Source organism: Equus caballus, chromosome 5, assembly GCF_041296265.1.
Source record: "Equus caballus isolate H_3958 breed thoroughbred chromosome 5, TB-T2T, whole genome shotgun sequence".
Lineage (NCBI taxonomy): Eukaryota > Metazoa > Chordata > Mammalia > Perissodactyla > Equidae > Equus > Equus caballus.
Window position 1 is genome coordinate 24,465,734 of NC_091688.1, and position 12,073 is coordinate 24,477,806.

A 12,073-nucleotide genomic window follows, 5' to 3' on the forward strand; every position below is an offset into this window, starting at 1 on the left:
GTTCCCTCCAGCTCCCCCATGTAGGACACCACCCCAGCATGGCCTGACAAGTGGCCCCAGGCCTACGCCCAGGACCTGAACTGGCAAAACCCCAAGCTGCCAAAGCAGAGTGTGCAAATCCAACCACTTGGCCACAGGGCTGCCCCTAAGGATGATTAAATTTTCTTCATGCTCTCATTTAACTAGAGACAGATTACATTGATTCCTGTCAGACTTTGAGATGGTTGGAGGCTGGGTTTAAAGCTTTGTAAGGGATGATAGATTACTGTTGTAGCCTTTAACCTAGGGACTAGTCAGTCAGTGATCTCTGCTTAAAAATTGGCATATTGTCAAGGATTCCTTCTCCATTTCAGGCTCTGAACTCCTGTTTTTGTCTGTTTAGCCCTCCAAGACTGCCCTAATCTATAGCTATCCTTGAAACACTTTAATAACTTTGAGGTTTTTTGGTGTGTGTGTGTTTTGCTGTTATTATTCCTCCACCTTTCCCCATTGCCCAGAGACTTAGGATTCAGAAAATTCCTTCAGTCAAAATCCTTGCAGAATGTCATACTCATTTCTCTGTGATTCTGTTCTCTCTGGGATCCTGGTTGCTCTACCTATCTTGAATCCCAATTTTTGTCTTCCCATCCCCATGAGATTGCTAAAAGCGCATGGCCACTGCTTTTTGCTGTGTCTCTATCTTCCAGCTATGAAACAGCAAATGCCCTGAGAGGAAAAATTAGTGGCAAGTGTCTAGTTTATTCTAGTTTGTATTCCTTTCCTCTAGGATCTTGACTTCCTTGCCCTGGCTGCTTTGATTGCTCTTGAATATCTTCAAATAACTGACTTTAAAAAAAAAAAAAATCTTGCGTTATAGTTGTTCTTGATGTGAGTGTTAATTTGATGACTGTCTCTTAAAAAGCTTAACTTTGGACTTAAAAAGTTAAAGTCTAAAGCCTATACAGCCTTTTAATGTTAAATGAACCAGACTTTTTCCAATTGCAACCTTTTAGATTGTCTTGAATTTTTAGCATCCTCTGGTTACACCAAATAGGAGATGGCTTTCAAAGTTGTTCTTAAAACATCTCTTCTGCCCTCTCTACTTGTGAGATAATCATATAATTGTTCATTATGTACCTATTGCTTCTACTACATCCATCCTAACAGAAGAGCCTTTGAATGGCAACAAAACAAAAGCTGCCGAATAGACTAGTTGAGAGGGAGAAATACTGGTCTTCCTTAAGTAAATAATAATGAACCAAATCCTCATTTTAGCCCATTGAGAATCAGGGTAGCAGTCTGCATCAGTGCATTTTTGTTTTTGAAGTAAATAACTCTCTCTGGTCCTACTTTCTGTAGCCCTCACATAGTGACATCATAATAGTGACTTTTCAAAATGCAATTGATAGATCTTTGCATTTGCCACTAGAATATTTTCATCATAATTTTTAACACTTTTTGGGATTTGGTGTCAATGTGGTTGTCCACGATTCATTTATTGAATCTCTGTCTTATTCCAGGCACTGGACATGCAGTGATAAACAAACAGACACATAGCTATTCCGATCTGTGATAAAATGACATGCCTCAGGGGGATGAGGCAGGTAGAACTTAATCACTCTGTTTCCCGAATACTGCCATACTGCTATACTGTCTTGATTCACAGTGGGGCTGTCTTTTCCCTCACTGATGCTTCTGAAATTGTGTGGTTTATAGGGCTGAAATTGTGTGGTTTGTAGGGCTGAGTACTTACTTCCACATTGCATGCTGTTATTCTGCTTTTGGTGGTGATAATGCTGTCTTCTTTCTTGTTGCATCTCTCTTCTTCATGGTAACTTCTTGAAGCTACCAGAATGATGTAACTTTTTTTTCCTCTTCCTTTCTGTTCAGCCACTCCTGCATGGTTGCCAAGGGAAACCAGAGAAGTAAGTATTAAGTGTAATATTAATTTAAATATTCTTTGTCTGGATGGAGATAAAGTGTATGACTTTAATGACATCTATTTCAAACTAGCTGCAAGCTCTTGCTGCATTTACTTTAGGCTTTTTATCAGGCTCACAGGTGTTCCAGAGTTGAGGTTCCTGAAAGTCTAAGTACCAGATAACAGGGTGATGTCTATGAGGAGAAAGTCCAGACAATGTTGTTGGGGAAATCAGAGGGAGGGCAAGCATTATGGCATATTTGAGATGGTCCTAATTAAAAAAAAAAACTGTAATATGAATGAGTATTTTTAACTCATTCTTAGCAGCTCCTGCTCCAAGTTCCCAAATGGTAAAGAACTAAAGGGAAAGAAAGGACACTCACTGGATAAAAGTCAGCAAATTCATCCTGCCCATGCCCGTTCAACGCCCTGGTCATTCTACTCTCAGCTTCTCAAGTTCTCACTGTCTTCAGTTCTGCAGTTTTAATTTGCTCTGTCACATTGTGACAGTTATTAACTAGCTTCTGCAGCAGACACACCTTTCTATTCTCTGCTTTGTGCTGCTGGACCCTGCAAATCACAGTTTTTGCTTTTCCAGCTGCCCCTGCTTAGGCTTCGAGCATAGGGAATGCTAGAGGGAAACTGGAGGTGGAGAAAAAAGGCACTTGCTCCTCCCTGTTTACTGTCATTGTCATCACAGCAATGATTCTTTACCTTGACAGTGACAGGTAAATGCTGTAGCACCAACTGGTTTCTGTCTGCAGTTTTTCCCTATTCCCAGTACCAGCCTTAACGCAAACTCAGAGATATAACACCAGCTGTGCGGTGTCCTTCCTCAAAGGACTAAGTCCCAGCTCCGTGGACTCCTCCTCCAGCCCTCTACATTTTAATAATCCCAATGTCTTCCTTTTGTCCCCTCAGCCCTAAGAGCGGTAGTTCCTTCCTATAGTTACCATCTCTGTGACAGGTTAGCTTCCATGTTTGCCTTTTTAGTTCCCTACAAATGACTAATAATTATTTAGGTTAAATTCTCTCTGTGGAAACAATTTGTGTAGTTTCTCTCTTTTGAACTGGACCCTGAGTGATGCTCATGTGCCATTTTATTTCTTCCATAAGAAGTACCAAAGGTTTATGGCACACTAAAAGCATATACAGGATAGCCAATATTCATATCAAGGAGCCATAGCTCCTGGATTCCAGGGGAGGAGCATATGCTGTAGCATAAGGCTTCCCCATTCAGACAGTAAGAGAGTAGTGTGTAGTCACTGATTTCTAAAACTCGGAAATTTCTAGTAATCAATTCAGGTTAATCCAGAAAACTGATGATAGCATGGGGAATGAGGTTTGTTGCCACTCATTGAGTTTTATTTTTTATTCTACAAGGTAATTAAGTGTTCCAAATGGATGAGTCTTGGCACCTCTGCTGAAGTCATCTACAGCCTGGCTCTCATGGTAACTTATACTTAACAGTTGTCGAAATGGCTATTAAATAATTATTTGGCTAGTTCTTGAATGTTTATTTACCCACTTGGGCTTCTTCTTAAGGACAAGGATTATGTCTATTTTTTTCCTTTCCATATTTCTAATTCATAGCACAGTACTTGGCAGGAAGGTGCTCAAAAAAAGGTGCTCAAATGAGAAACAAAAGAAAAAAAGATAATTTAAAATCTTTAGACTTTAAACATTGGTGCACAACATGTCTCTTTCTGAGAATCACCAATCGGTCTAGACATCCAGGACATCATTTTCCTCTAAACTTCCTCTTCTTCTATTATTTAAGGTTGTCCACCAAGCAGGGATAGGACTTAGGGAATGAGTTGATGTGTACCAATTGCTGTCATTCACTTCCCCTTCCTACCATTCTCACGTAAAAGAGGATGTCAAGATTTCTGGTCCAGAAAAATAATAATCCTGAAAATCTTTCTGCTAAAAAAACCTAGAAATGCTGGATAAAAGTTAACAAGCATTGTTTTAAATATATCTCTGAGTTGGGTCCTGCTTTTTAATCTGTTATGATATTCCCTGCCCCCTTTTTGGAGTGTTTAGTCCATTAACATATAATGTAATGATTGATATGGTTTGATTTAAGTCTGATGTTTTATTATTTATTTCTGTTTGTCTCCTCTGTTTTTTTTGTTGTGTTTTGTTATTTTCTCACTTTCTACCTTCTTTGGATTATTTGAATATTTTTTTGAATTATATTTTTCTTTATCTATTGGCTTTTTAGCTATACTTTTTTGCACTAATTTCTAATTGTTCACTCCATAGGTTGCAATATACATCATTAACTTTTCACAGTCTGCTTGTATTTAATGTATCATGTTACATAAAATGTATAAATCTTCATTTGTATAGGTTCATTTAACCCTCTATTTGCCATCCTGTATGCTCTAGCTATCATGTATATTACATCTATATACATTATAAACTCCAAAAATTATGCTGTAATTTTTGCTTTAAACAATCATGTTTATTCTAAATAAATTAAGAGGAAAATAGTCATGTATATTTATCAGATATTTACCATTCCTGATGGTCCTAATTCATTCCTGAAGATCTGAGCTTCCCTTTGGTGTCATTTCCCTTCAGTTTGATGAGTTCCCTTTAGCATTCCCTGTAGTGTACTTCTGGTGGTAAGGAAATCTCCTAGTTTGCCTTTATTTGAAAACTTGAAAAATTTTAAAGTTTTCTTTAATTCTCATAGGATATTTTTGCTAGATACAGCATGCTGAATTGATATTTTCATTCTTTAAGCACTCGAAAAATATCTCTCACTGTTTTCTGGCCCCCATAACTTTTGGAAAGTTTAAAGTCATTGAATAATTTTTCCTTTTGTATGTAATGTATTGTTTTCTTTGGACTGCATTCACAGTTTTCTCTTTATTTTTGGTTTCAGCAATATATTGGTTATCTGTTGCTGTGTAACAAATTATTTCCAAACTTAGCAACTAAAATAATACATATTTATTATCTTACAGTTTCCGTGAGTCAGGAATTCAGAATCTGGGCAAAGCTTTTGGGGTCCTCTGGTTTTTATCTCTCATAGGTTACAGCCTTCTCAGGCCTGAATGTGAAGAATTTGCACATAGCTCACTCATGTGATTGTTGCCAACATTCAATTCCTGTGGGCTGTCAGCCAGGTGTGTCAGTCTCTCAAGAGCTAATGGCCAGAACCTCCCTCGGTTCTTTGCCACATGGTCCTTTCCATAGAGCATCTTATAACGAAGCAACTTGTTTCAGGAAAGCAAGCAAGAGGGGAGTAGAGAGAGAGAATGAGAAAGAGAATGCACTACCAAGAGGAAAGTCACAATTTTTGTAATCTAATCACAGAAGTTATATCCCATAACTTTTCTGTATTCTATTCATGAAAAGCAAACCACAAGATTGAGACTGTAGTAAGAGGAGGGGATTACACAAGGGCACGAATACCGGGAGTTTAGGGTCACTGGAAGCTACGTCAGAAACTGTCTATCGCAAACAGTTTGACTAGAATATGCCTAGATGTGGTTTTCCTTGTATTTACCCTGATTGGGGTTATTAAGCTTCTTGAATCTGTATATTTGTGTCTTCCACCAAATTTGGGAAGTTTTGTTGCCATCATTTGCTCACATATTTTTTCTACTCCATTTTCTCTCTTCATTCCTGTATGTAAGCCCTTTTGATATTTTCCCTCAGATTTTTAAGACTTTGTTAATTTTTCCAAAAATTTTCTTTCTGTTTTTCAGATTGGACGATTTCTATTGATCTAACTTGAAACTGATTCTTTCTACTCTCAACTTTGTTCTGATGTTAAGTCCATCCAGTGAATTTTTTATTTCAGGTATTGCATTTTTCAGTTCTAAAATTCCCATTTAAAATACACAGCAGTGCTCTAACCCTTATTAGGCATTCCTTCAAATTTTTTAGTATAACAGTAGCCTCGAAAATGGAAGCCGTCGGACCTCTCACAACCTCTGAAAAGATTGTTATTTAGACAGTATTCAACAAATGTTTACTGATTTGAATTTAATTGTAACAAAGCCAGTGAAAGCAACATCAAGGCATAGAAAGTCCAGGAAGGGAGCAAGAAACGTCATGTGTCTTTACTGAGTTGTTTTGTGAAATCTAGCACACTGTTAAATCTGATTAGTAGAGAACCAAGTAAAAGGAGTGTATGTCTTAGTTCACAGACAAAGAAGGTTTTAAATCTGTGTGGCAGCAGATTGTCAGGTGGCTCCCTTGGTCTCTGTCACCTGACGTTCATACCTTTGTGTGATTGCCTCCCCTTGAGTGTAGACAGGACTTGTAACTTGCTTCTAACCAATAGCATATGATGAAGGTGATGACATGCCACTCCTGTGATCCCATTATGCAAGACTCTGTCTTGCTGGCAGACTCACTTTACAGGCTCTCTTTGCTGGCTTGATGAAGTAAACGGCAATGTTGGGGAAAGCTACATAGCTGGGGCCCTCAGTCTTACAACCACCAAGAACTGAATTCTGCCAACAGCCCAAATGAGCTTAGGAGGGGATTTTACCCCCAGTTGAACCTCCAGATAAGAACACAGCCTGGCTAACACCTTGATGTTAGCCTTGCAGCAGACCGAGCTAAGCCATTCCTAGACTCCTGACCCACAGGAACTGTGAAATAATAAATGTCTGTTGTTTTAAACCACTAAACTTGTAGTAATCTGCTATGCAGCAATAGAAAATGGTTATAATCTGCATGGTTATGTAAGTTTGCCACCTTTTATTTTGTTGAGAGTGATTTTCCTAACTGATTTTCATACTCAATATGCTGCTTGAGTTTTAGGAAATGAAATATTTTGAGAGCAGCAATTGTATAGTGTAATAGCAGGAACAAGAGAACTCTGGGGAACCCATAAGAAAAGCATTTCTTTTAATGATCTGGTGCCAACATTTTTACTCTCGGGAATTTGTCCATAGAAATAAAAGCCCATTCAGCAAGGGAAGATAAATGCATGTATATATTTTTAATTGCACTGTTGTAATGGCAAAATAACTGGAAACAAATTTTTAATGACTTGCCAAATTGCTCTCCAAAAAAGCTGCTAAAATTCACATTTCCACCAGAATGTGTAAGTATCCTTTTTCCTTTGTCTTTGTAACGGATCACTCCTATCCATGTGCGTTAGTTTGCTGGGGCTGCCGTACAAAGTACCAGGTGGCTTAAACAACTGAAATTTGTTTTCTCACAGTTTTGGAGGCTAGAGGTCTGAGATGAAGGTGTTGGCAGAGTTGGCTTCTTCTGAGGTCTCTCACCTTGGCTCTCGGCTGGCTGCCTTCTCCCTGCATCTTCACATACTCCTCCTTCTGTGTGTTAGTATCCACACTTTCTCCTCTTAAAAGGACACAAATCATAATGGATTAGGTCCCACCCTCATGACCCCATTTTTACTTCATTGCCTCTTTAATAAGAACTCTATCTCCAAACACAGTCACATCCTGAGGTATTGAGGGTTAGGACATCAACATATGAATTTTGGGGAGGGGATATAATTCAGCTCATAACACCATCCTCATGGCTCAGCTTAAATATCATTGCCTCAGGCAAGCTTTTCCTTATCCTGAGAGAAGTTTGTATCCTTCTGTCATATACTTGTAACAAATATATGACATATATATGTACCTACACTTCTGCTTCATGATATATCATAATAGAAATGTTAACCCATTTTTGTAAAACAAACAATGACGATTCTTCTCTATGTATGTGTTTGTATATTTGTGTATAATTTTATGAAAATGGAGAAAGGTATAGAAAGATACAGCCTAGATTGATAACATTGGTTACATGGGGGTTGGAGGAGAGCGTGTGGTAAGGAGAATGGGGAGATGTAGTATGCAAACAAACAAACCAAAATCAGCAACAAAACCTGAAAAAATATAGTGTTTATGCATGCATAATAATATTACATAACTTATTATCTTAAAAAAGTTTTTCATTGACTCTCTATTGTTGTATAACAAAGAACTGCAAACTCTCAGTGATACAGAGTGATAAGCGTTTATTTATCTTCTACATCTCTGGCTTGGCTGGGCTGGCAGAGAAGGCTTTGCTCAGTGTGAGATCAGTGGCAGGGCTGGGGCAGGCTCTTCTCAGGGAATGGCAGAAGCTCAAGAGGTCAAGAGGAGACATGAGAGGCATCTTTAAGCCTAGGCTTGAAACTGGCACATTGTCATTTATTGACCAAAAGGAGTGACAAAGTCAGGGAATAGGGAAGTGTACTATAACCATGGATATGGGGGTAGGAGAGGGAGTTAATATTTCTGATCGGTAATCTAATCTAAAACAGCTATATAAATATATATTCAGGGGAATGCATTTCCATGTGTACATAGTTTTATGAAAGGATGGATTCCAAATTAAGGGGACTTACCTGAATATGGTAGAGTTTGAAATTATAATTACTTTTCGTTATTTTTACTTTGTGTTTAAAGTTTTGGTCATACATACACTGCTTTGTGTAATCTAACAATAACAGTAAAGATATTTTATTGGGGAATGAAGTAAATTTTTTTCAGATGAAGGGGATGGTGGGGAGAAGGAAGAGCAGCTTAACTGAGAAAGCTCTCCAGAGCCAGGCTAGCTCTATAGACAGCCGTGAATCCATAAAGAATGGAAGTAAAAACTTCCTGACTTTGCCAACATTATTTTGGCCATTATGCAAAATCACTGAGTTGAGTCATGTAGATATTCAGCTCCCATTTAGTATATTATTATCCTAATCTAATTTAATCATTGTTTTATACTATTTAAGAACAGAAATGAAAGCATTGGATCCCAAAAACCTAGCTGATCACTAATCACCCAGGGAGCCTTTTCAAATTACATAAATTTCAAAGCCATCCTGCTGACTCAAATCTGTGAAGTGGGGCTTAGAAATCAGCATTTTCACAAAGCTTCCAGATAATTTTTGTGGTGACCCACATATGAAAACTCTTAGGTAAAGTCAGTTGTGTAGAGTTTTCCAGCGATTCCTCTCCCGCACAGATGATGGAAATGAAAAGAACTAAATTACACGATTGTCCATGGGCCTTTCAGCTGTCTTGATCCAGATCAGCTGTTTACACTGCCCCCACGTCACAACCACAAACAACTAACAATTGCCGTGACCTCACGTTGCTTACTGTGTAGACTCGGATCTTATAACTGGCCATGAAACGTGTGGCCCTGATCTTAGGGGTAAGCTATCTGCTTGCGGGGGAGACTGATTTACTTTGTAAGTGAAGTTTAACAGTTCACAGAAATTCTTTACTGGGCTGACCTCCATGCAGAGGGTTCTCTAATAGGGTTGAGAAACCTCCATATGACAAGAAACACTCTTCCTTCACCTAAAAATGTAAGTTTTCCCTCAGACACCCAGGTATTGGCTCAGTGAACCTGGTGGCCACACATCCCAGATACAGGTATATAGCAATTTTTTAGTTTAATATTTTTAACTTTTTTTTTCCTCCTCAAAGCCCCAATACATAGTTGTACATCATAGTTGTAAGTTCTTCTAGTTCCTGTATGCAGGATGCCGCCACAGCATGTCTTGATGACCCGTTTGCACGTCTATGCCCAGGATCCCAACCAGCAAACCCTGGGCTGCCAAAACAGGGCGCGAGAACTTAACCACTACACCACCTGGCTGACCCCTAGTTTAATTTAAAAAATTATTTGGTTCCGTTAATGCTTTGTTCTTAAAGCCAGGCTTTGAGGCTGCTTTACCTCCAAGTGAGCAGAGCTTAGGCTCCTTGGAGCAAGAGGAGAAAAGCCTGCTCTTTGCACTCTGGCTGAGAAAACAGGGGAAAAACTAATGTTCAGAATTTGGGGCAGAGGGGAGAGGGAAAAAGTTGAGAATGCTTGGATATGCAGGAAGGGAACTTCGTGAGAGAGAAAGTGGAGGAAAACTGAGGAGGCCTCAGGTCCTCTCACAAGCTTGTCAAGTCTGTCTCAATGTGGAGAGCAAAATCAAATTGACAGACAGTTAACAATTTGGACCAGTTTTCAAAATTTCTCTGTATTACAGCCAAAGGAATTTGGAATTTACAAAGATCCAAAGTCAAGTAATTTTCCCTTCATATTTCACATGGGTAAAACGTGCATAGAAAAGTAAATAAATCTAAATTAAAAGTACAAGAATACACATTTCGTGTCCTCTTGCCCTTTTTAAGGGCTGGAAAATTCCATCTCCACCCATTCCATCTTAAACATCTCACTTGCTGAATTTTGGATGGAATCTTATACTCTAGGCTACAAAAGATAAACACGAAGTCCTGTCAGGTACAAGGCATCCCAATTTTAGCCACAAATTTGACTAACTTGTCCCTTGTGTCAATAATTAGGAGTGCCAAAAAGAAAGTGCAGAACAAATAAAAATCTGATTAGAATTACAAATGAAAACACCAGTCACCAAATTCAGACTAGAGTCTGGTTCTGTTGAAATGTGCTGACTCTGGTTTGGGGGAACGCCATCGTGCTGTGTGGCTGGACCCGCAGAGTTCCAGCATGGCCCTTTCTCTCCCTCAATTTTTTCATCCACTGTTCTTCACTTATGGCATACCATTCACCATTGTGTTAAAGGTAGTGAACAAAACAAAAACAAAACAAAACAAATCAAAACTTCCAGTTCTCCCAGAGATGTTCCATAAATGCTCAAGGTAAAAACACTGCCTTTCTTTTCCAAGCGTTAGAAACTTAACCAAACGAATATCCCTTTGCTTCAGGTTGTTCTGGAGAATATTTTTGTGGATCCAATTTACTCAGTAGTTTTATAAAAACAGCTACATATTCATTTCCAACTTGAACCAGTAAAGTACTTTTTAAAATCCTTTAAATTTATTTGAAGAGCAGTTAAATGTAGTACTCGAATTCAGCAAATGTGTGCAATTTGTTTTCAGATTTGGATTGTTTCAGTTTTGTTCCAGTATCAGCCTAGGCTACCACAATTAAATCAGTCTTGGAAATAAAAGGATGAGTCCAGTTAAATAATTTTTTTTTGTATTATATTTGGCCCTCACTAAGAGAAGAACTTTCTCTTCTAAGTAAAGGAAGAGCAGATTGGGAAGTGACATGTCAATGGTGGTTGTGGGCTAAGAAGATGCTAACAGAGCTTATCATCTGATCTTCGTAAAGAGGGGAAGGAAGCAGAACGTTTTAGGCAAGAATTTTTTTCCCTTCTTCCATGATTATTTTAACCATATGGTAAGCCATATTCTTATTCCAACTTATATGACAGTGACCCAGAAAGAGATAAAAGAGTGAAAGGAAAGGTCCAAAGAACCATTCTGGAACATTTGACAACTGTTTAAAATTGTTTCTCCCCTCAGGCTTCCTAAACTCAAGTCCTCAAATGCATCTTGTTTCTCAAGTAAACAAACAAATGAATAAAGTTTATTTTGCCTTAAGAGACATCCAAGGAATTAGTTTTTTTCTTCTTTCTTTCTTTCTTTTTTTTTTTTGCTGAGGAAGCCCTGAGCTAACATCTGCTGCCAATCTTCCCCTTTTTTCTTGTATGTGAGTCTCCACCACTGCATGGCCACTGACAGAGGAGTGGTGTAGGTCTGCACCCGGGAATAGAATCAAGGCCACTGAAGCACAACAAGCCAAGCTCAACAACAAGGCCACTGGGGCTGGTCCAGAGTTTATTTTTTAAATGCTAAAGACTTAACCAAAAATCCAGCAAAAGTAGCAGAACAGATTGTTTTCATTGCTTTAAGAGGACCAATGACAGTGCTAGGGATTTAATGTTTGTGTCCCTCCAAAATACTCAATGTGATGGTATTTGGAGGTGGGACCATTGGGAGGTAATTAGATTTAGGTGAAGTCATGAGAGAGGGGAAGAATGCTGGAATTAGTGTCTTTATAAGAAGAGGAAGACACACTAAACTCTTTTTCTCTCCACCATATGAGCAAGAAGATAGCCATCTACAAGCAGGAAGAGCGCCTTTGCCTGGAACTGAATCTGCCAGCACCTTAATCTTCGACTTACCAGCCTCCAGAACTGTGAGAAATAAATGTCTGTTGTTTAAGTCACTCAGTCCATGGTATTTTGTTATAAGAGCCTGAGCTGACTAATACAGACGAGTTCAAGGGAGTAGTCATAGGATGTACAGAGCAATCCTAAAAGTAAGTGATGGGGCCTGTATTCAGAACATAATAGAAATAAAGGTAGAATGGATACAAGTT

General features: G+C 38.6%; 1 protein-coding gene across 7 annotated transcripts in view; it reads left to right on the plus strand.

Annotated features, from left to right (window-relative positions):
* The window catches only part of LOC102147527 (uncharacterized), a 109,507-nt gene that overhangs the window by 90,782 nt on the left and 6,652 nt on the right, over positions 1-12,073 (plus strand). For 3 of the 7 annotated variants that reach the window (XR_011438522.1, XR_011438563.1, XR_011438555.1), the window contains 3 exons: positions 1,870-1,904; positions 3,284-3,352; positions 5,626-5,720. Coding sequence is in view for 4 of the 7 variants with exons in the window: in XM_070266733.1 (XP_070122834.1) it covers positions 1,870-1,904; positions 3,284-3,352; positions 5,626-5,649 (128 nt within the window). In the remaining 3 variants the exon portion in view is untranslated. Of the gene's footprint in view, positions 1-1,869; positions 1,905-3,283; positions 3,353-5,625; positions 7,608-12,073 lie in introns of those variants that run through there. The other 4 variants (XM_070266734.1, XM_070266736.1, XM_070266733.1 and 1 more) reach the window with 3 other exon arrangements.